This window comes from Chiroxiphia lanceolata, chromosome 3, assembly GCF_009829145.1.
Source record: "Chiroxiphia lanceolata isolate bChiLan1 chromosome 3, bChiLan1.pri, whole genome shotgun sequence".
Lineage (NCBI taxonomy): Eukaryota > Metazoa > Chordata > Aves > Passeriformes > Pipridae > Chiroxiphia > Chiroxiphia lanceolata.
In genome coordinates, this window is record NC_045639.1 from 644,368 (window position 1) to 667,816 (window position 23,449).

General features: G+C 45.8%; 1 protein-coding gene across 1 annotated transcript in view; it reads left to right on the forward strand.

The window, feature by feature from the left end:
• The window catches only part of XRN2 (5'-3' exoribonuclease 2), a 37,975-nt gene that overhangs the window by 5,988 nt on the left and 8,538 nt on the right, over positions 1 to 23,449 (forward strand). The window contains exons 5-28 of the mRNA XM_032683155.1: positions 571 to 629; positions 709 to 798; positions 1,898 to 1,970; positions 2,073 to 2,123; positions 2,454 to 2,611; positions 3,013 to 3,087; positions 3,179 to 3,312; positions 3,399 to 3,456; positions 3,540 to 3,647; positions 4,350 to 4,394; positions 5,077 to 5,208; positions 6,203 to 6,324; positions 8,866 to 9,001; positions 11,150 to 11,257; positions 11,366 to 11,455; positions 11,949 to 12,021; positions 13,064 to 13,147; positions 13,774 to 13,871; positions 13,962 to 14,041; positions 15,119 to 15,175; positions 16,453 to 16,521; positions 16,621 to 16,755; positions 17,829 to 17,956; positions 22,292 to 22,352. Of these exons, the coding sequence (XP_032539046.1) occupies positions 571 to 629; positions 709 to 798; positions 1,898 to 1,970; positions 2,073 to 2,123; positions 2,454 to 2,611; positions 3,013 to 3,087; positions 3,179 to 3,312; positions 3,399 to 3,456; positions 3,540 to 3,647; positions 4,350 to 4,394; positions 5,077 to 5,208; positions 6,203 to 6,324; positions 8,866 to 9,001; positions 11,150 to 11,257; positions 11,366 to 11,455; positions 11,949 to 12,021; positions 13,064 to 13,147; positions 13,774 to 13,871; positions 13,962 to 14,041; positions 15,119 to 15,175; positions 16,453 to 16,521; positions 16,621 to 16,755; positions 17,829 to 17,956; positions 22,292 to 22,352 (2,224 nt within the window). The remainder of the gene's footprint in view (positions 1 to 570; positions 630 to 708; positions 799 to 1,897; positions 1,971 to 2,072; positions 2,124 to 2,453; positions 2,612 to 3,012; positions 3,088 to 3,178; positions 3,313 to 3,398; positions 3,457 to 3,539; positions 3,648 to 4,349; positions 4,395 to 5,076; positions 5,209 to 6,202; positions 6,325 to 8,865; positions 9,002 to 11,149; positions 11,258 to 11,365; positions 11,456 to 11,948; positions 12,022 to 13,063; positions 13,148 to 13,773; positions 13,872 to 13,961; positions 14,042 to 15,118; positions 15,176 to 16,452; positions 16,522 to 16,620; positions 16,756 to 17,828; positions 17,957 to 22,291; positions 22,353 to 23,449) is intronic.

Below are 23,449 nucleotides of genomic sequence, written 5' to 3' on the forward strand. Positions count from 1 at the left end.
TTGCTTCTTCTGTCTCCTACCTGAAATGAATTTGTGTTGAGTGCTCTTAATTCCTTTTGAAAATAAATTGAACAGAAGAGCAGGGATAAATGTAGTGAGGAAGCAACCAAAACCCTTGTGGAAGGAAGTACACATTTGTAGGGCTCGATGCAAGGAGTGTTGAGGCTTAAAAGCAGGGATCAGACGGAAATACTCCTACACAGGGATAATGAGCTGCGAGCAAGGGTAGTTACTTGACAGTGGAAACTCTAAATTCAGCGAGGAAACAAAAGTCAGAGCAACTTTCTGAGGGTGATGGTGACATGGCTGGAGTGAAAGGGGAATGTGTAGCAGTGTTTGCTGAAGTCGTGTTTATAGATGTACTGACACCTCAAACTTGGAGATGATATAATGGTAAGAGCTGGTTTAATTTTGGTTTGTGGGTGTTGTGTTTTTTGTTTTTTTTTTTTTTAAGAAACTGATTTCAGTGAGTTAATTGTTACCTGGGGAGCCATGTGGGGTTTTATCATGCAGAAATGTTTTAAATGGCCCGCGCTGATCTGACTCTGCTCCCTGTTTCTTCTGCTCCAGGTGGATTTCTCCCTCCAGAAGAAGTGAAGGAGAGATTTGACAGCAACTGCATTACCCCGGTGAGTGACCTGGCACTTCACCCAGCAATTGCCAGTGTCTGAGTGAAGGTTTCATTTATTTCCCTCCCACCCCTTCCAGGGGACGGAGTTCATGGACAATCTGGCGAAATGCCTGCGCTATTACATCGCCGACCGCCTCAACAGCGACCCGGGCTGGAAGAACCTCACCGTGAGTTCCCAGCTTCCTACTTGAGAGGAATGAAGGAGGTGTTTGGGCTGGGCTGGGATCTGATTGAAGAGCAGAAATTTAACAGATTTATCTCTTTGGCCTGGCTCTGTGCTTTTATTAATAATGGGCCGACTCGCACGTCCTGCTGTGACTTCAGAGACCATTTCGTCCTGATAACTCTATTTGCACCAGCACCATTTGCTTTGATTTCACTGAACAGCAAAGAGGAGGTTTGCCAGTAGAAGCCACAATTTGACATAATGGGAGACAGGGCTTTAGGAATACTTTTGCTTCTTTTGGGGGAAGCGTCAAGATACATTGTAGATGTCATTTTTGCACTGTTTCTTTTTTCTAACTGCTCCCTCAGTGGGCTGCCTTTTCTCCCTTGCTCTGATGATGGATGGCAGGCAATGAAAATAATACATGTCAGCTTGCTTGCCTTTCTGGACTTGGAGATTCTCTCTTGCTCCCCTCAAGCACTCCACTCCCACCGAGTTCTGTTTCTGACAGTCCTGTGTTTGCTCTGTACGAGGGGGCAGAGGATTCAGTTAATGCAGCTGCCTGTGCTATTTGCCATGAGTTGACTGTTCAAGTGGCCTAATTAGAGGGCAGTTGGCTCTGCTTGATTCCCTCCATCAGACCTGGGTTTTTATAAATGCTAATGCTTTATTAAGCTAGTGCTTAATAAATGCTTCTGCTAAGAATTGACGTCAGGGTGAGGAGGGGTCTGCTGTGATCATGTTTCAGGGCATCCATGAGTTGAGAAGATCCAAAGGGAAGCAGACACGTGTGTGCTTCATCTCTGAGTTCTCTAGTGCCTGTTTCATTGCCCTGGTAATTTATCAGGAAACAAAAATATGACCTGATCACTTCAGTGGGGTTTGAATCAGTATGTCACCTTCATCCTGGAATTGGAGGGGAAAAATGAAGGTTCATTGGTTCTAGGCTCTTAAATAATTTCATTTTGAGATAGTTGAAACTGCAGATTAGAATTTCAAGTGTTCATGAGTCAGGTTCTGTGTTCAGTGTATGAACTGCATAAGTTGTTGATTTTTACTGTGGCAGCATTAATTATTGACACAATTGGAATGTGTTGCAGGTTATTTTGTCGGATGCCAGTGCTCCTGGTGAAGGGGAACATAAAATCATGGATTACATTAGGAGACAGAGAGGTAAAACTCAAATAAATGTGGACCTTTTGTTTTAAATTAAGGTATGGCCAATAATAGTTTGTTTTACATGACTTTGACTAAATGTAATTTTCTTTTGTACAGCTCAACCAAATCATGACCCAAACACTCACCACTGTCTGTGTGGGGCTGATGGTGAGTTCTCCCTTGCTAGAAATGTGTCCTGCTAAGCTTTCTTGTGCTGTTCTGGGATTGAATTGGACTGTGTCTCACTTGGGAATGTGTAAATAATCCGGTGGATTTGTCAGTTTTGGAAAGCTGTGTGTAATGGATGGGGAAGGGTCCAGCCCTGCCCACAGCTCCCTGGGGTTGTCCTGAGGGGGTGGTTTGTGGGTAAAGCACATTGGTGTGTTCACACTTGCTGAAGGCAGAATCGACTTTGCTTCTGAAGTTGTATTTTTTTTTTCTTTTAAAGCTTAATACTGTTTATCTTTCATCATATTTTACTCTTTTCTTGATTGGTAGCTGATCTGATTATGCTTGGCTTAGCTACACACGAACCAAACTTCACTATAATTAGGGAGGAGTTCAAACCAAATAAACCCAAGCCGTGTGCTCTCTGTAACCAGATGGGTCATGAGGTTAAGGATTGCCAAGGTTTGCCCAGAGAAAAACAAGGAAAGGTAAGAATTTTGCTATTTCTGGATTTATTTTTTTTTAATCTATAAGCTCGTGTACAATGAGATCCTCAAATAGTTCTTGCTGTTGGTTTTGGCTGAAGCATGATGCAAGTTGTTGTTGAAAATACCTGGCTGTCCTCTCAGAGGTGAAAATTGTACTTGTGCAGTACAGGAATATTATGTCAAAACTGATATCCTCACTTGTGGTATTTTGGTTTTGGGGGTTTTTTTTCCACTGGTGAGAACAAATGATCAGTAACTTCACAGACAGGTAAAGCAGCAAAATGCATGCTTGGCACGAGAGCTTGGGAGCCTGTTCTTGTAGCCTTCTTAGCTGCTTGGAAATGGAGCTGGAGGAGCTCTAAGGAGAGCTGGGGTGTGACGTGGCTCTCCCTTGGTTTCAGCACGACCAGTTTGCCGACACCCTTCCCGTGGCGGAGCAGGAGTTCATCTTCATCCGCCTGTGTGTCCTGAGGGAGGTGAGGTGGAGCTGTTACTCCAGCTGCTTCGTGTAACTAACATTTTAAACTCCATGCAGCCTTTCCCAATGTCCTTTTCCACGTGTTGCAGTATTTGGAGAGAGAACTCACTATGGCCAGCCTGCCTTTCACGTTCGACTTCGAAAGGAGTGTCGATGACTGGGTCTTCATGTGCTTCTTCGTGGGAAATGACTTTCTGCCTCACCTACCGTCTCTGGAGATCAGGTAGATGAGGACACATTTTGTTTTCCTGCAGGAATACTCCCTGTGTTTCTCAGTAACAGGAGTCTCACCCTTTGGTTTGTGTTTAGGGAGGGAGCAATCGATCGCTTGGTGAACATCTATAAAAACGTGGTGCACAAAACCGGGGTGAGAGCTTTTCCTTTGGAAACATCTGGGGGTTTGCTGAAAAACAGACTTGTTTTTGAACTCTGCTGTTCTCTAACCTGCAGGGGTACCTCACTGAGAGCGGGTTTGTCAACCTGCAGCGGGTCCAGATGATCATGCTGGCGGTGGGAGAAGTCGAGGACAGTATTTTCAAAAAGAGAAAAGACGACGATGTAATTTTTTTTGTTGTTATTACATCCTTGGAGTTTGGTTTTAATCATGTGCATTACTGTTAGCCCGGGACCCCTCCTTTAAGAGAATAAGGAAAAAAAAAAGCCAAATTTTGTGGTTTGTTATTCTACGACTCTCAGTGATTTTTGACTGGAAAGAAGGCACTTGGAATTGAAATCACTGTGCCAGTGCTGGCAAAATGTTTGGCATATTGTTATTCCAGCCTGCACCTCTCCTGGAAGTGGAAATGCCAATTTGATGTTCAGCTCTCAGGCCTGAGAATCACGAAATAAGAAATATCTTTCCTTGAGTGTCTTCTTTTCCTGTTTCTAGGACATTAATGTCTCTCCTGCATTTTTTTTTGGCAGCTCTCCAGTCTGGGCACCGAGCTTGTGTCCTTTGGCACTGCTGGCACCCTGAACTGAGGCTACAGCTAAACTCAGTACATCATTTAAGCCACTACCAAAATTGTGGGGCTTTGAATACCCAGCTGCCTTTTTCCCGCCCCCACCATAGATTTTCAGGGTAGAGTAGAAAATTCCATCCCCTTTCTGTTGGATTTACAGATGGAAGAATTGCCCCACATCTTATTCAGAACATTCCCTAAAAACCTCACGGTTTGGTCAGTTGAGGGTTGTAATGAAATAATTTCCCAAGAAATCTATATGTTTGACTGACTTTATTTCCCTTTACTCTTCATCTAGGATAACTTTAAAAGACGACAGAAAGAAAAAAGGAAAAGATTGAAGGTAAGTGCATTCCTTACCTGATGCAAAAACTAGCAAGAATTAAAATAGACACTTCAGGTTTTGGCAGGTGTGGTGGTTGGAACTGCAGGTGTTTCCTGGCCTGTGTGTAAGCCATTTGAAAGTTAAAAAATTTAAAATTCTGTTATTGGGGCGAATTTTCTTTCATTCCCAGAATATTGTGATATTTTGAAAACGGGCCTTGTATTTTCATTTCCACACAGCTCTGTTCTTGGATGGGGCATTCCAAGGAAGTGGAGCTTCCAAAACTGTCAGGGCATGTGTTTTCCCTGAGTGCTCTCCAGCCCTTGTGTTCATTTTTTAAATGAGGATTTTCTGACTGACCCTATTAAGAGTGGCAGAGGTTTTTCACTGTTGTTACAAGGAACGTGTTATTCCCAGGAAGCCAGACCAAGCCCCCAAAAAACTGCCTTTTGGCCCACGTGGAAAGAACACAGGCACAAAATGCAGGGGGGGTTTGGCAGTTTTGCAAAAGAGCTTAATAAATCATAACTCAGAAGTCTGGTGAAGATCACTAAACACAAGTAATTGAAGCTGATCTGAGTGTGTAAGTTGTGCTGAGTTCGTGTAACGTGTTTAATCTGAAAGCTGTGAGGGAGCATCATCTGGCTGCTGGGGAGATTACACGGCTGGTTCAGGGGGCTCCTCTGTGTTTATCTTTCAGAGGGATCAGCCTGCTTTCATTCCTGGTGGGCAGTTCTCCCCTCAAGCCCTGGGCAATCGATCCAGCCCTCAGGCAATCTGTAACCCCAGGCAAGCCGCCTTTGAGATGAGGATGCACGAGAGGCACAACTCTGTGAGTAGATGTTCAGAGGTATTGGCGCAGAGAAGGGAAGCAATCACCTCCCGTGGTACTCTGGACACCTTTTTTTCTCCACCCCACTGAGCTTTCTTGAAAAGCAGGCACCAAAAATGTTCTTTTTCGAGGAAGTGGCTTTTGATAACCAGTTTTTGTGGAAAGGAGAAACTTCGGATGAAATTTTGGGAAAGGCGTTAGTGAGGGAAAACTGGAAGTAAGTGGAGTACTCTGTTAGAAGTCTCGATTGTTACCTTGAAATAACAATTATGACAGATATTTTCTTTCTGGGTATAAATCTTCATCCAAACAGTGAAAGAAATTAAAGGTCCTTTTCATCGTGAAGGTGTGGGTTCTGTCTCTGAAGTCTAAATACAATATGCTTTTTCAAAGTATAATTTCTACTGTTCTTCCCTTTTAATCTTGAAACTTTTGCACCTGAGTTAAGCACATTAGTTCCTTTGTGGAACAGGAGGCGTTTCTTTTTGACTCTGTAATATTAAAATGGATACATTTGAGAGGAGTTTAAAAGACCAGCTGTGAAGAAACTCAGCATTTCTGACAGTTCTGAATTAGAAGCACCTTTTTTTTTCTCATGTGTGTTTTTCACTGGTGCTGCAGAATGAAGCTGTAACAGAAGCTGCAGGACTGGAGCAAACAGGGGTGTTCCAAAATTGGAATATATCCAGAATGGCATGTTTTACCAATTTCTGCTGTCTTGTTTATTGCATCCTTTTCTTTCTCCAATCCAATGACATTTTTGCCTGTATGAAATCAATGCCTGCCTTTTTAATAGAGGTGTGTTCTTCTTTCCATTTGCTCCTTGGCTTAAGGGGTTCGGGGTTGTGCAGCCTTTGCCTGGAGTTTTTCTGGAACGGAAAATAACACGTGTGATTATTGCAGAGCTGTTAATTGTAACTTGAATTTAAAATGCCTAATAAATCCTCCTCTCCCCCCCCCTTCCCCTATTTATCTGTAATAACTCTGACCCCAGACAACTTCAGCATCTCCAAATACCAGCCTGACTCCTGATGGCAGCCCGGCCCTGGGAGGAGGAGGAATTAAGCGGAAAGCTGAGGACAGTGACAGTGAACCTGAGCCAGAGGATAATATCAGGTGAAGCCATTTTTTTTGTAGCACTTTGTTAGCAAATTGCTGAAATAGATGCAGCCTAATTAATGCCATTTAGCTCAGTGCAGCAGTGCCTTCGGATGCTTCGCTATGATCTCTTTATCCACCGGTAATTAATGTGGAGGGCTGGAATATCCAGCAAATTCCAGGGAGATGGGTGAGCTGTGGCTGTTCACTCTGAGTGCCCAGATTAGTATGCATGCAGGTTTGCAGCCTCCCAGCCACGCTCCCTCCGAGACCCAGCGCTAGATTGGCGAGACATTCCCTGCTCAGCCCTGATTATGTGAGTGGAATGCGGCCGTTCCGGGCTGGAATTCTCCAGCTGTTTAACCCATCCACCGTCCCAGGCTGGAATTCTCCAGCTGTTTAACCCATCCACCGTCCCAGGCTGGAATTCTCCAGCTGTTTAACCCATCCACCATTGCAGGCTGGAATTCTCCAGCTGTTTAACCCATCCACCGTCCCAGGCTGGAATTCTCCAGCTGTTTAACCCATCCACTGTTCCAGGCTGGAATTCTCCAGCTGTTTAACCCATCCACTGTTCCAGGCTGGAATTCTCCAGCTGTTTAACCCATCCACTGTTCCAGGCTGGAATTCTCCAGCTGTTTAACCCATCCGAGACATTCCCTGCTCAGCCCTGATTTTGTGAGTGGAATGCGGCCATCCCAGGCTGGAATTCTCCAGCCTTTTAACCCATCCACCATCCCAGGTCGGAATTCTCCAGCCTTTTAACCCCTCCACCGTCCCAGGCTGGAATTCTCCAGCTGTTTAACCCCTCCACCGTCCCAGGCTGGAATTCTCCAGCTGTTTAACCCCTCCACCGTCCCAGGCTGGAATTCTCCAGCTGTTTAACCCCTCCACCGTCCTAGGCTGGAATTCTCCAGCTGTTTAACCCCTCCACTGTCCCAGGTTGGAATTCTCCAGCTGTTTAATCAGTTACCTTCACGTGGGCAGCTTTTATTTTTCCTCCCTCTCTGATTTGTGGCAGGCCCTGTTTTGCCTGGGAGTTCTTTAATTGTCTTAGGGCAGCTGATCCTTGGATTATTAAGGGACGGGAATTTTATGAGAATTAACTGCCAGTGAGTCTGCATTGATCAAAGGTTTAAATCAAGCTGTTGCCATCAACTGCAGGCCTTTGCAGTGGTTTGTTGAGGGGTCTGCCCTTTAAATGCAGCCAGGAGGGGGTTTTGTGTGCAGTCAAGTGGACGTGGGAAAACACTGAGGATTGTTGTCACGACACATTTGTGACATCCAGCCCATCAGCTCCTCCAGTATCACATATTCCAGCTCTCATTCTCATTTTCTTTCCTGTAAGTGCATATCTAAATGAATTGATTTGTTTGGTTTTTTTTAATCAAGCAAGCAGAATTCCTGTATGGTGTTAATGTTCCTTTCCATTGGAGCTTTAGCAGAGGTTCTAAAAGAAGCTTTAACAGTTTTACGGTGACCAGTGTGAGCAAACTGTGGTGATTTATGAGCAGCAGTGGTTCTGACAGGGTTGGTATTGCCAAGGAAAAGGATGTGCTATGTTCAACTGCAGTTATTTAAGCTCTTCTGTAGCTCAGAATATCTAAATATTTAAAGTGGTCTCAGCCTTTGTGGAAAGGCTGATTTTCAGATGGGATATTCAACGCCAAGCTGGAATTGTTGGGCATAAACTTCTCTTTAAAAAAATAAATCATTATTGAGGGATTATCAGATTTAAGCAATTTGTTGGTTTTTTTTTTTTCCTGACGTGATACAGAAGAGCTGAGGGATTCAGGTGCTCATGTGTGAAAGAGGAGCAAGTTTTTGTTTTGCACAGACATGAGGGGGAGCTGTGTGAAGGGAGGAGAGAGGGCGGCTGGGATGGCTCCTTTGATTCCAGGATCCGTCTCTGGGATGAGGGATTGAAAATCCCCTGGGAAAGGGAGCTGCTGTGGTGTGAGTGAGCAAACCCAGGATTCCTGGGCTGCAGAAAGTGCTGCTGGTAATCACAGCTTGTCTGAACAGCAACAGGACAGTAGAAATTACTGTTTGCTTGCTTACTTTTTATTTTGAGGAGTGGGAAAACTGTGCCACTTTTCTGCTTGAGAGAGGCATTAAGAATAAAGGAACGAACTTGATGTGAGAAGATACTCCAGTAAGATAAAGATTTTGGCCTAGGGTAGATTAAAGGAAATAAGGAAGGGGAAGAGTTTTTTCTCCTGAAAGAGTTAAAGCACAAAGTTCAGATGGTGAGAAATACAGAATTGCTGACCAGAAACAATTCTGTTCTGAGAAATCCTGACAGCAACAGGCCTACGTTTGAAAATCCACCCTGCTTCTAGCACTAGAGCTGTGTTTATCAGGATGGGAGCTTCAGGATCTCATCTGGATTTTCTGGGGTGCCAACCATCACACCTTATTCTCTTGCTGCCGAGTATCAGTTTTTCTGCTTTCCTGTAAACTGCAAATAGAAGCTGAAGTAGCCAGTGACTTGGGCTGACACTGTAATTCAGACCTGTAAGGTGCCCCTGGTGAGATGTATCAATGGCTGTGTTGCAGGTTGTGGGAAACTGGCTGGAAGCAGCGCTACTACAAGAACAAATTCGACGTGGATGCCTCCGACGAGAAATTCCGGCGCAAGGTCGTGCAGTCCTACGTGGAAGGGCTTTGCTGGGTTCTCAGATATTACTATCAGGTACCTCAGATTTTCATCTCTGAATTCTCTTTCGTGTCTGCACCCTGTTTTGTTTTGGCCTGTTGCTCGTTGTGGAAAAGCAGGGGGGTTTTTTAAGATGTACAATAAACGCTTGGTACTCAGGGTTTGAGTGCAGTTTCACCACCCCTGGAGGTGCTCACTGGACGTGGCACTCAGTGCTCTGCTCTAGCTGACAAGGTGGTGATGGGTCACAGGTTGGACTCCATGATCTTGGAGGTCTTTTCCAACCTCAGTGATTCCCTGGTTCTGTTTCTCATGTAAAGACTTGTTGGTGTAGTTGGTGTAGTAAGGACCGATGCCATTTTCCCTCTGCAATACAAAGCCATGAATAATGACATTGCAGGTGACTAAAGGAGGGAACAAAGGACAAAGCCTGTGAAATGCCGGGAAGAATTGGAAAGGACCAGAGTTGTCAGTCTCCTGGTGGATTGTAATGATGTTCTATGAAGTGTGTTGTGATTGAAGTAATCTGTACCCGATTTAAATCTTTTGATAATTGAGATGTCAGATTGGCAAGAGATTAGTGGGAGGTTGTGGGGTTTGTTGCACTGGTGGTTAATAAGGAGCTCCGTGCCCTGAAGGCAGAGTAAGTTGGCTGTGCTGTGTGACCTGGGAGCACAATGTGCTGCAGCTGATGAGGTTTATCTGCCTCCACAGGAATTGGTGGTTTTGACACAGTGCTGGGTTGATAGAACTGCACATTTTCTGTGGGTACCCAGCTGGGAGCTCACACCTGTCCAGCTGGGACAACACCTCCCACTGTGCACCTTAAAATAGGTTTTTTTCATCCCCCCTTGGAACAAACTGTGGGAGCGTGTTCCCCTCCCTCCCACTGCATCCATTGGTTGAGTTTGGGCTCTGGCTCATTTGTTGTGGTAGATGAAAATCATTGGGTTTAAGATCTGCTGAGCTCTCCACCTCCTGGTGTGTGTGACCTGAGGCCTCCTTTTGCAAAGGACAGATGTCACCTGGACACCTTTATGGGTGGGAATTCCTGTGATCCTGCACACACCGAAAGCAAACCCTGTTCTTTGTTAACCATGGCAAGATACATCCTACAACTCTATTCATGCCCATCTGTCTCCAGGGGTATAAATGACTCTTCAGGTGAGCTGTAGAAATGTCCTTGATGGAAAACTGTCTCACCTTCAGTGATACAATGGCACAAAACCATTCCAGTCTGTTGCATTTGGGATGGAGCAGCTGGCAAAGTGCTGCCTGCTTGTGTGGAGATTAAGTTAGGAAGTGGTTGGGGCTGGGGCAACTTCAGAATGGTTGGTTTGTTTTTTTCTTTGTACCATGATAAAAATCGATTCTAATAGCTGCTGCTCACTGTCCACGAAGCTTGTGACAGAATGTGTTACCTGCCTTTTTGTTCTTACAAAAAGCTAATAATGCAGGGCATGTTCCACCAGCGGGAACATCTGTTTGGAGAGGGGGAAAAAAAAAAAAAGGAAGGAAAAGAAAGAAAGCAATCCACCTGGCTTTTGAAACCTTCCGAAGCCATCTGAAGGATTGCACTGAATAATTATAGTCGCTGTAATTTTGTACCAAAAATATCACTGGAGGAGCCTCGTTGACATTTACTTGTTCAGAATTGGAAGTCAAAACAGTAGTGGGCTTTTGTTTCAAGTGGTGCTGCTAAGAAAAATAGCTGAGGAGGTGAAAACTTGACTTGGACCTCCCTGAGCCGCGTTTCCTTTACCGAGTGCAGGGTGTTCTGGCGCGTTTTGAGTTTGTTTTCTCCTTTTTGAGGACGCACTTTATATTCCCCAGCGTTCGAGCCGGGAGAGTGAGAGGGAAGGAGCAAAGTGCTGCTCCAAGTGTGTGTTAGCGCTGGTGCTGGAGAGAAAAGTAACAGCTGAAGCCAGAGTGCTTTCCAGCCTGCAGCAAGCACTGTTCACATTTTCACACCTCGTAGGGCATATTATGGGGTCTCTGGCCCCACGCCTTCCCCGGTTAGCAGTGGGATTTTGCTTTGAGAAGCGGGAGTGCAAACTGTGTGCTGCCAGAAAAATGCTCCTTTCTGCCGTGTCTTTCGTCTCTGGTGACCGGGCTGCGTGATTTTTAATTTTGTTTAATTTTTCTGACGTGTCTGATTTTGTTTGTCTTGCTTCTCCACCTTAGGGCTGTGCATCCTGGAACTGGTATTACCCTTTCCACTACGCTCCCTTTGCTTCTGACTTCGAGGGGATTGCAGACATGCCTTCAGATTTTGAGAAGGGCTCCAAACCGGTAGGGCTCCTTTATTTATCCGTCGAGTTAGTTATTTATTTATTTAATCATTTGTGATTTAACACCTCATTAGGAGTGTCCTACATCTGGCTTGTCTGATTTCAACAGTTTAAGCCCCTCGAACAACTGATGGGAGTGTTTCCAGCTGCAAGTGGGAACTTTCTGCCGCCGACGTGGAGGAAGCTGATGACAGACCCGGTGAGAATCCTTGTTGTGTCCACTCTGAAAGGCTGGCTCACCTTGCCAGGGGTGTGAACACGACCTCCTGCTGCTTCTTGCTTCAGGAACAAAAATGCTGGAGCCCAGGAGGTTTGTAGTAGGTTGCAAGGATTCTTCAAAAAAAAAAAAAAAAAAAATCCTTAAAAGCGGTTTCTTGGAATTCAGGTATTTGGGTGAGAACTCGTTTCCTGGCTCTCTTACACTTCAGGTTGTTTGGGTCCTTACAGCAACCTTGCAAAGCTTAATCCAGCAGATCACCTGCAATTTTTCTCTCCTGCTTAATTTCTTGTTTTGAATCTGTAAGTAATGGAAGTGCCCAATCACACTTGATGCTTAAATGGCATTTATTAGAAGGTATTTTTATTAGTCACAGGTCTCTGCATCCCCCTTAGTGCTGTGTTTGGTGCCATGTGACATTCTGAACACCTGTCAGAATTGGCTCTGAGGGTTATTTTTATTTTCTCAATGACAGGAATCAAGCATCATTGACTTCTACCCTGAAGACTTTGCTATTGATTTAAATGGGAAGAAATACGCTTGGCAAGGTGAAATTTCAACTTCTTTTTTTCCTTTTTTTTTAAGAATCTGTAAAAATAGGAAGGAACTGGGAAATTATCTTAGTGAGTCACACAGGTACCTTGTGTTACTTGGTGTGGGGACAAGTGTTTTCCAGCAGGTGTATTTTTGAAAAGAAATCACTACAAAAAACCAAATTATGGTTCAGTAACTGATTTTGGATTGGCAATGATTATTAGTAATTTCAGCAACCATTCCAGATTTGTTAATTTTTCCTGAACTAGATTAATCATTCTTCTGTTTTTTATCAACCTCACTGTGTAATTGTCTTTTGTCTCCTTTGCATTTAATTAACGGATCTTGTTCTGCTCAATCAGTGGCTCATTAGTACTGTGCCAAAAATGCTTTGGGGAATATAGAAATATTTGGGAGCATACAAAGAATGAAAAAAGAGCTACAGTATTTATGCAGCTTTTTCTTTCCTTAGAGAATATTAATTTTCAGGGTCTGCCAAATTCTGTGGGTGGTTACACTGTGAGTGATTTCACGGCAGGTGAAGTTTTGGGTTGTCCTTTCCTTCAGTTCTAGGACAACAGTGTTTGTTTTAATGAAGCCACGTAAAGATGTGACTTCTGAAGCAAAAGTGTTTCAGGCAGACCAAGTTTTAAATTGGGAATTCACGGTGGGAGTTCAGAGTCCCTGTGGATGTTGTGCCTTAAAGAGATGGCAAACCACTGAACTGATGCAGGCAAGAAACTCTCAATATTCAGCTTTTTGGGAAGCCTCTCCTGTCACCTTGGCCAGGAAAAGCTGTGGTGTTCATGGCAAGGGAAATGAAAACCAAAATTAAATTAATTACTGCAGATTCCCACCAATAATCAGAGCGACAGAAGTGAAAATTTGAAGAATTTTCATAGTAAATTTCCCAGGGCTTTTTGATTTTTGTGGCAGAAGGAAACCCTTTCTTGGCTGAGGAAATCTATCAGAGATTTCCATCCTAGTCTATTTTTTTTTTTGGGTTGTTTTGGGTTTTCTCAGCAGGTGTGAAAAAACACTGGTTTGGTTTTGCAGGTGTCGCGTTATTGCCCTTTGTGGACGAGCGACGCCTCAGAGCTGCCTTGGAGGAAGTGTACCCTGACCTCACCCCCGAAGAGAGTAAGAGTTGCCATATTTTGTTAAAGAATTGGCATATTTTGTTAAAGAATTGGCATATTTTGTTAAAGAATTGGGATATTTTGTTAAAGAACTGGGATATTTTGTTGCCTCTTGGGTGTTTCACCCGAAGTGAAGAAGGTGTGACAGGTGTTTGGTTGGGTTGAGTTATGGCTCATAACTCAAGAGAAGACTCTTCTTCGTGGGTTCTGCTGGTAATTAGAGTGATCCTGCTGGCTTTGTTTTTGTGGCTTGTAGAGGCAAACGGAGGTGTTTGTTTCTCCATTTTCTTGTGGGTGGGCTGTGGGAGATGTGTGGGACCTGGAGGATTTTGGGTTGGATTTTTTTACCCAGCCTGTCTGGATCTGCGGTGTTACTCTATATTAAATTCACTGAACATGAGATTCCTGCTGTTTTACTGTCTGCTAGCTGCCCCTGTGAGCAGAGCCATCCTGCTCTGGGCAGACACTGTCCTTCCTACACTCTCCAAGAATGTTCAGAGCTTTCTCCCCAGTCACAGTGAAGCCTGGCTTTTGTGGAGGTGTCACCAGGACAGCGTTGCAGGTCTGCTGTGCTCCTTCCTTCCCTCTTTGCTCTGAACTCTTATCCCATTCCCTTCACCTTTCCAGGCAGAAGGAACAGCCTTGGTGGCGACGTTCTCTTTGTTGGGAAGCACCACCCGCTCTGTGACTTCATCGTGGAGCAGTACAAGACCAAAAACACAGAGGTGGGTTGTGCTTGTTCTCGAGGGCCTGTGGGAATGGGGGGGCTGAAGGTCTGATAAAGTGCTCCAGCTGAGCAGCTCTGCCCTCCCCAGGCAGTGGACATCCCCCCGGAGCTGTGCCACGGGATCCAGGGGAAGCTGACCCTGAACGACAACGCCGTCCTCCCGGACCAGTGAGTGTGGCCTGGGCTGGGTTCTTGGTGCTCAGGGACCTTCCCTTCACTTACAGCTGGGTTTCAATAGAAGTATCTTCATGCCCACAAGAAGCTTAAAGCTCCCAGCAAGGCCTTCTGAGGCTCAGCACTCTTGACCTGAGGGTTCGGAGCAGGCATGTGTCACCTCCAGCGCATGGAAAATCCCAACCAAGGGAAAATTTCATCCCACAATCCTGCTTTTCTTAGCCTCAGAAATCTTTGAAGTGCCCTGATGTGTGTAGTTGCTGGTGAATCTGGTTTTGTCTGTCATTTCACCTGTGGAAGGCTGATTTTTATGGATTTAATAGTTGTTTTATTAGATAAACAAGACCTGGGTAGCAGAAGTCATAGTGCTCAGGGGCCTTGTTCAGTAAGGTGGTGTTGGTTTGGCCTCTCTGCTTTTGTATGAATATGAATGTGGGCTGATGTGACTTCCCTTTAGTGCACATTGCCTAAAAGAACCCAAACTCTGCTTTTTATATGCTAACCTGCATTGCATTAGAGAAAAATCCAGATAGTGGTATCTAAGACATATTTTGCCTTTCTCCATTTGTCCTGTAGCACTGGATTCAGGACTGTTCCCAGCTACACATGCGAAGAATGCTCATATTTTTTGTTTCCTAGAGAATGCATTTAGTCAGAGAAATGATCAGAGTAATCCTCACCTTTCATTTCTCTAACTGTGCTCGGAGGCATAAGCAGGTGTTCAGTAGCTCGTTTGCATTAAATGCACAAACACTGGCTTTGTTGCACAGATAATGGATCCCAGGCCACACTAATGGGCATTTCTCCATTCTTGTCATGGCTGGTGAGGAACATGAGCAAGTCAGAGCTGTTCTTGGGAGGAAAAGGAAAAAGAAAACTCCTGTGGCATTGAGAAATAAGAATTCGATCAGTCCAGTCCTTACAGAAGTGCTGGATTTAGGGGAAAGGCAAGTTAATTTTCAAATCCCTGTTAGGTGTCACAGGCTGAGTTGACAGAGCACCAGGGGAAGAGCAGCAAGTGGTGAGAAATGTGTTACCTGATGTTTTGACAGAGGTTTTTCTCCTGCCCAGGGTGGTGGAGTCTCCTGTTCCGATGCTGCGGGATCTCACCCAAAACTCTGCAGTCAGGTCAGTGACCTCTGGGTTTAATGCAGTGGGGTACAACACACAGCAATCAAAACTCATTTTAGTGTGGCGTTTTCTTGTTGGATTTGCAAGGCTTGGGCCTGTAACCTTTCACTTCTTGAGCCACATAAGGTACCTGAGACACTGAAAATCGCCTGTGATCCGTCTGTGTAATTTTTTCCTTCAAAGGGGCCTAACTTGGTTCAACTAGAACAGGCAGGAAGAAATGCTGAGTTGTGGCTTGTCAGGATGCTGTGGGAAGGATGTTCTAAATGGGGATGTAGTTACTGTGAGTAATGAGTTAAAGAAAGGTTTTGGCTTTCCATCTGCCACTGTCAGGGGCTCTGAGTTGTTCTGCACTTCTCTCCATCTCTCTGTCGCAAGGATTTCTCTTCCTGTCTCTGGAGATGGTATGAGCAGTCAGGGTTCTGCTCTTCAGCTCCTGTGACTGAGGCTGAATTTTCCAAGGGGCCATTCTTCACTTTCTTTGGAGTCTCATTCATTCTTGGTGTTAAAAAGCAGATACATCTCAGCTGGAAGAGCGACATTATTCTACTCAGCCATTTGCTTTTAGCTTTCTTGGCACCCCAGGCATTCTTCTGTGTCAGGTGGTAGGTACTGAGAGAACAGGTTGGTGTCCTGTGCTTCAAACATGTCCCTGGTGGGACCTGCCTGAGAGCTGGATACTACACCAGGAGATGGGAATTGCGAACCCAGTGCTCTGTAATGTGTTGTACCAGTAGAAATGAAGCTTTCAGACAGTTTTTGCTCTGTTGCTATTTAGTTTGTCTGGTACTAGACAGCCCAAAGCTCAGGGTCTGTGAGGTGTCCCTGAAAATAGGGATGCATCCCTCCGCGGGAGCTGCTTGGAACTGCCTTTCAGGATAAAAATCCCTGCTCTGGGAAATCCCACTTGTAGCCAAGTGCCCCTGGTCCCCTGCCTGTGGCAGCCTTTGAGCTCCAGCAGGCACAGCCAGTGCTTTGGCTGCTCGAGGGTCTGCAGAAGAGCCTTTCCTTCCCATACGTGGTTCTGACTGGTTTCTGGGCATGGAACTTCCTTTCTGGAACGGGGGAGAAAAAAAGGTCACCCTCTGGAAAATAATGGAGACGTCCCAGTCTGACACAGTCGGCATATCCATGTGCTAGAAATTCCCTCTGCAGTTTAAGTCGTGGGTTCATGGCTCTTTCTTGTTGTGTGCATCACTGTTAATAAAGCAGTGGTTGCTTTTCACTTTGGCTTCATTATGAAGTGAACCTAATCCTCAAATATTTTCTCCTAGCATCTCGTTCAAAGATCCACAGTTTGCTGAAGACTTTGTTTTCAAGGCTACGGTGTTACCTGGGGCAAAGTAAGTGTCAGCTCTCGGCTTTCAAACAATCCCAGTGTGATTTATTCATCCGAGTGCTGGCCCTGATAAATATTTATGGCACTATTTTTTATTGCTAAGGAAACCTGCTCCAGTGCTGAAGCCAGGAGACTGGGAAAAAACCAACAACGATGGCAGGCCTTGGAGGCCACAGCTGGGCTTCAACCGAGACAGGAAACCAGTGCACTTGGACCAGTCGGCCTTTAGAACCTTGGGGTGAGCCTGCTGGGGGGACTGGCTGCCCTGCTGGGGTGGCAGCCCTTCTGTTCTGCTTCTTGAATTAATAAAAAACAAACAGAGAGGGTGGGCATGGACTGTCTTGGGTGTTGGTGTTCCAAACTTCGGCGTCCGATGTTTGAAATCAGTGTTCTGCAAAGGGAACGTCACAGTGGTTTTGCAGCGATGCCTTGCTTGCTTCTGGATGGTTTGTTTTTTTTTAATCTCCTAAATGTTTCTAACTCGCTTTCCTGCTGTTTTGGTTTTTTTAAAACTTGTTTGGTGGATACTTGCTTGAAGTACAGAAGGTACAATGGGAATATTGCACACAAGTGATAATTAAGACTGTTAATGAAGACAGGAGTGTCTTTTATGCTTTTAGAAATGAAAAAGCTGTAAAAACCTGGTGCTGCACCATACAATCTGTTTGATTGTCCCTTTGCCAGGCACTGCCACAGTCAGTTTTTGTTAGTTGTCCAGAAATCCAAGTGACTTTCGCAGGTGCTGCAGTGTAGTGTGAGAAAGGGAGAACAAGCTGGGGTTGTGTATCACATAAAAATTAAAGTTAAGTTAAATGCCTTTCCACACTGGGGAGTGCAAGGAGCCATGCATTTATCAGAGCCAGAGAAGAGAATGTTTTAAAGGACACTAATACTAGCAAATAAAATTGAAGTCTGAAGTGTCTCTTTAGGAAGAGAAAATACCTTTATTATCTTAGGGATCTGGAGGAACCGGAGAAAGAAAAGGCACCACCTTTCCCTGCACTCGTGTGCTGGGAAGCAGAGTTGTTCTGGGGCTGGACTTGTGAACCCTCTTCTGTCCTTCCTTGCCACAGTCACCAAGAAAAGTCCAGCTGTGTTATTGACAATGTGAGCACTTCCCCGGGAGCAGCTCCCAGGGCACGGGCGTGTGTCGGGATGTGCCTGGGCCCTGATCCACGAGCACGTCCCTGCCTCGTGCTGGCACGCTGCAGAGGGCTGGGGCTTTGGCTGGGCCGGGTGGCAGCTGTGCTGCAAGATGGAATTCATCCCAACACCCTGATCTTTCTCCTCTCCTCTCCTCGCTCGGCACAGGCACACGATGCTGAGGGACAGAGGGATGCCAGGGATGTATCCCAACGCCGTGCCAATCGGAGCCTACGGGAGCCCCTACGCCAGGCCCCTGCTGGGGGGGCAGCAGCAGATCCCCAAGCTGTTGTCAAGTAAGTGCTTGCTGCATTTCAGAGTTTGGAAAGCACAACGGGTTTGGGTTGCTCTGTGGCACCAGCACAAGCAATAAGAGGGTCCAGGCACCTGCCTTCATTAACCTTGTGTTGCTCCTCTCTGTCGCTCCTCCTTTATGGGGTTGCTGTAGGGAAATGTGCTGAAATGGAGCAGAGTGCCTGCAAGTGGGATCCCAGTTGGAATCCTGTGCTCTGGATTCCAATGGAATAGCAAAAGTAGCACTGTAAAACCCACCTGTACCAAGGGTTCCTGGTGCCTGTTACTTGGAACACATTCCATCTGTGGTGGAATCTCAGCATCACCAGGAAATCCTGTGTGACCCAAAATGGATGGATCCTTCCCTGGGAAGGAAGTGCTTGTGCTCTTGAAAAAAGGTGCCTCTTCACCTGTGCTCAGGTGGGATTGAGACAGGAGGACGCTTGGTTCAACTGCCTAAGGAGGTGTGAAATCCTGCAGTATTGAATTCTGCAAGTGCTGGACATCTGAAGAGCTGACACAGATGAAGTTTGAGCTCCAGAGCTTTGTCCCATCTAGACTAGTTGCTGCCCAGTGAAGCTGTCACCCTCTCTGCATCTTGCTGGCATCTTTGCTGAGTATCAGACAGTGAATAAATAAATAATATCAGTGGCCACTGACTGAAACTCAGTGTCCAGTCCCAGAGCGGAGGAAGGGAAGCTGAGTGGTGAGTGCTGATTTCTTGTGCAAGGAACCAGATTGGTTTAAGTAGAGAGGTGGATTGAATATGAGCCTGGAGGGATTAACTTGTCTTAAAGGGCAACCTTTTTTTTTTCTTTTTTCTTTTTTTTTTAACAAACAAGAAACACAAGAAGGCAGAACCACCAGACAGGCATTCACCTTTTCACATTCATCTTCCAAAATCAGAAAGTTTGTGTGGCTTTGGGGAGAAAGTTCTCAGGAGCCCAACAGTCCCTGTACTGCTGTTCCTGTCAAGTCTTGGCACTCTGTGGGAAAGCTGCTCCCTCTGTCTCCTGTCCATGGAGCTGATCCTACCAAGGAGGTACTCACAGAGCTCTCATCCAGCCGCCGCTGTCCGGAGCCAGTTCCTGGCACTGTGTTTCCGTGGGAGAGGGCAGTGCAGCATGCTGCAAATGTGTTCCTTGGCACTTCACTGGCTTGTGCTTCTCCTCCTCTTCTGACAACGCCCAGTTGTCCTAGGAGATTAGTCTTAAACTCTAATTAACTTCTAATTTACACTGACTGCGGCGTGAAGTCTCAACGACTAATTACGGCAGCGCTTGACTCTGGGTTTGGAGATGGTCTTCCTTTCAGTGCCTCGTGGTTTAACAGAGCTGTGAGGGTAGCTCATGTCCATCAGTAGGATGGATGCAGACAGCGTGAAGGATGTTCTTGCTCCCTAGAAGGACTTCCCAAAACACATCCTGGAGCCTGGCTGGTGGGTCAGGCCCCAGCCCGCCTGATGAATGAAGCACACGTGTCTCAACTGCTCTTCTACCAAGGAGAGACAGTTCCTTAAACCCTTGTTAGAGGTCACATCCAGGTGTCATAGCCTGGCATTCCTGCTGGGATCAGCCTTTTGGGTGTTCACACTGAAGGATGTGTTTGGGAATGGGCCATACCCCAGCTGTGGGAGAGCCACTGTCCGGTGTGACACAGTTGGGCTGGGAAGCGCCTGGAACCCACACGTTCCTGAAAAACCACAGCTGATGTGGTTAAAACTCCCACATTTTGTGGGACCAACGCAGAGCAACTTCTCATTTGCTGTCTGCTGTGTCCCTGTGTAGGCTGCAGCACAATCAGCCCCCGAAGGGCGATGCAGTCGGGCCGAGTGCCACCTCTCCCCCGAGAGCCGGCTGGGGGTGTTCCTCGCCGGTGCTCCCTGATTTCACTCGGATGTGCCAATTTTCAGCTGATGAATAATTGTCTGTGCTGATAACTTGGGGAGTCAAGTGCGGGGTGGCAGCGCTCTGGGAATGGCAGGTCTGGTTTCTGCAGCGCAGGACATCTGATTTGTGACTTTCGTCGGAGTCGGTAAACTTGTCAATTAGCTGCGTTTGAAAAGTGATCTTGATTAGTGCAATCAGTAAACACAAAATCTTGCCTTTGATTGCCACCCTGATTAGATAAATTGTTGCTTGAGGAGCTACTAGAGAAGGCAGTTTCTTTGGCCTTATAGCTCAGGAAGTGCCTAAGTTTTGCAGCCTAAAGAAAATATTAATTGTCATTTCTTCTCCCATTTGGTGTCTTTTTGAAGTGCAATTCACTGCTCCAAGCTCTTTTCCTCCAAGATCGTTCTGCCAGCCATACAAATGAATAGTAATAAGGTGGATTTAAATGTCTTTATGATGATTTCATTAAACTCTTTCTTAAACTGTTCCCTAGAGCTGCAGAGAGGTGTGGTTACAGCAGGAGAGCTGGGTCCTTTCTTGTTGGCATGGAGAGGAAGGGTCTGGAAACATGATGAGCAGAGCTCAGCTCTGCCGTGTCTCTGGGGTGCTGCTGTCTGTGAAACTTGGGAATTATTAGAAACAGTCATCTTAGGGTGTTTTTGGTTGAAAGTGGTGATGTTCTTGGGGTGTCCCAAACTTAAAATTTTACAGGTTTTTTAGCAATTTTGTCTTTGTAGGTTTTTTTTTAAAGCTCTGGTGTGTTAATTGCTTGTTTCCCCCAGAGCAGCACTGTGGGTTCTCCCGTGCTGCCCTCCCCTTGTATTCCAAAGCAAACATGGCATTGTGTGGGGACAGCCTGTTTGGCCATGGAAAGGCCTGACCAGGAGGAAAGTGCCACACATCCATCTTCAGTCCTGGGCATGCCTTAGACTGGTTTGGTTGGAAATTGGGTGGAAAATAACCGATTGTACCTGCTGAGAGCATCTGTGGGTAACAGTGTGTGTGTACAGAGAGAGGTTTATTTACTGGCTGATGTAGTTGTGTGTATAGATGTAATGTTTAATAAACGACTCTGTATGGGGTACAGATAAAGAATTGTGGGCTGGACTGGCTTTGCTCCAGCAGGAAGAGCGGAGCCGCCGGGGATGGAGGTTTATCCCATGTTCTCCTTGCTGGGGGCTGCTCACGCCCTGCCCTGCACACCCAGAGAGAGGTTCCTGCCTGGGACAGAACTGGGAGACAGGCACAGATTGATTTATTTCATTTTTCCCCTCCTTCCCTTTGGAATTCTCGCCAGGCTTCCCTGTGTGCTCAGCCCTTGGCAGCGTGCCGGGGTGTCCGTGTCCCGGCGTGGCCGTGCTCCCGCTGCTGGAAGCAGCTGTTGGAATGAGGTCCCACTCGAAGGCCATTGAAAGCCATGAAAGGTGTCAGTGGAGCTGCAGCCTTTGATTGCCGCCCGCTCCGAGGGCCGGGGCTGCCCGGGCGCCATTGAGGGGCTGCTGCTTTTATCCTGTTTGCTGACCAGGTTATTTAGAGGGACAACAACCGTTTAATTGCGTGTCCTGCCCGAGCAGTGTCGGCCCTGCCTCGGCTTTGTAAAGAGCTGGTTTGGGTGGAGGGGACAATGGAGAAGTGGGTGGTCTCCCGTGCTGCAGTGCCGGGGCTCTGGCCAAGTTTTTTTTACCCAAAAAAGGCTTAATTCAGTCTGATTCCATTATCTCAGAGGTCATTAATAGATTTTTTTTATTGTTATGTGGTCACTGACTAAGTTAGCTCCTTTACCATCTTTAATGATGATACATTTCTATTTTATATTATTGAATCCTTTATGGTTTGTATCCTAAATATGACTTTATTTAAACATGAATAAAGTGGGACCGTTCACTTTATTCCATGCCCTGGTCATCCTTGTGGTTTCCTGTATGGAATAACTTAGCCCAATCGAAGGGAAACTGGCCAATTTCCCAAACTGGCCAAAAGCCTAAATATTTTGGCTATTACACATTTGTGGCTCACAAACATGGTGTGTCGTGGTGATGATACAGCAGGGGGGTGTGTATCTGTGTTTTTTATGGAGTGAGGAATATACTTGGAGGATTAAATTGTTAGGGTAACAGACAAGGTTATGCATCTTTAACAGTCCAATAGGAGACACCTGTGAAGAGTCCAAGCACTAACCAGAGTAGTCCTGGCAATTCCAGCTCATTTTTCTTATCACCTGAAGCCTGTTGGGCGTACTGAAACCAAAAAGGTTGCCTTTTATCAGCTCCCAGCAGGGCTCTGTCCAAACAGGCAGCAGGAGCTGATGGCTTGGAGTGTGTTCGTGGCATATCCAGCCTGAGCTTTTCTGTTTGGCTCCTTGAAAGCACACCCAGGAGTGGAGCACTGCTCTCGAATTGTCTCACTTGCTCTTTCTTACTTTACCATTTTGTTTTTGCCCTCCAGACCTTCGGCCGCAGGAGTCCTGGCGAGGCCCCACGCCCTTGTTCCAGCAGGCACCACAGAGGTAAGGCAGGAGGGGTTGGCAGCTCTGTGAGACCTGCCCAGGAGGGTGGATGGGGCTCTGCCAGCCTTCCCAACGTTTGGGTTTTTTTCCCCTCCTTTGTTTTGAACGTTGCAGTTTAAGTTTGTTGAAACGGTGCCTTACAGCGGGGTTTTTTAAGTTAATTAAGGTCTGTGATTTATTTATGTTTTGAGAGCACGCTACGTGGCCTTCATCCTTTAAAAGGCTCGAGTAGTTTGAATTAAAAAAAAAATAAATAAAAGGCAAAAACACTTTCCATTAAAATCAGGCTTCAAAATTAACTTTACTGTTGGTGCTTTGGTACCGTTCTTGGTTCTTTGGCCTTTATCTTATTGAAGCTTTTGAGATACCATGAAATTGGACACAGAGAGCTTAAAACTGCATTAGATTTTGGACAGGCTAAACAAATTTCTTTTTAGGAGGGCTGTGGAGCTTAATGAGGCATAACTAATGGTGTTCCACTTTTATCATTTCTGTGCTGCAGCCGCAGCATTAGTACAGACCAGCCATTGATTCTTGCTACAAACCTCTTGAAGTCCTAATCAGCTTCTTTGGTACAAGTTTTTCAGGGCTGACAAGCCCATTGTAGGGCAGTGTCACTGTAGGTCAGTAGTTATTAGTTGCCACTGAAAACAGTTTCTTTAACTACTTAAGGCTGAACTGAATTAAATGCAGAAGGGACTCAGGGAAGGATTATGGAATCTGCAGTCCAATAAGTGCCATCGAATAGAAGGAATGTGACATGGTTTGATAATCAGGGATGTTTTACATGCATTCCTTCATTGATGGCTTGTGTGTCCTTCGGTGGGGGGACTCAATATTAACTCAGGGTACCTGTGGCAGCTATGAATAATGATATTTATTTCTGTTTATGGAGGAATGGGAGAGCACACAAGGGATGTTTCTGCACCGAGGCACAGATTTTTTTTTTTTTTTTCCCCTCGGTTTTATTTGCAAATGTTGGCCATTGAAAATATGGGCTTTGGGAGAATTTATTGAGCTCTCCGCAGCCACTTTCCATGGCAACCATTTTGATCCCCACTGAACCAAGTCTGGCTCCCTTATCCTGTGCCTCATCC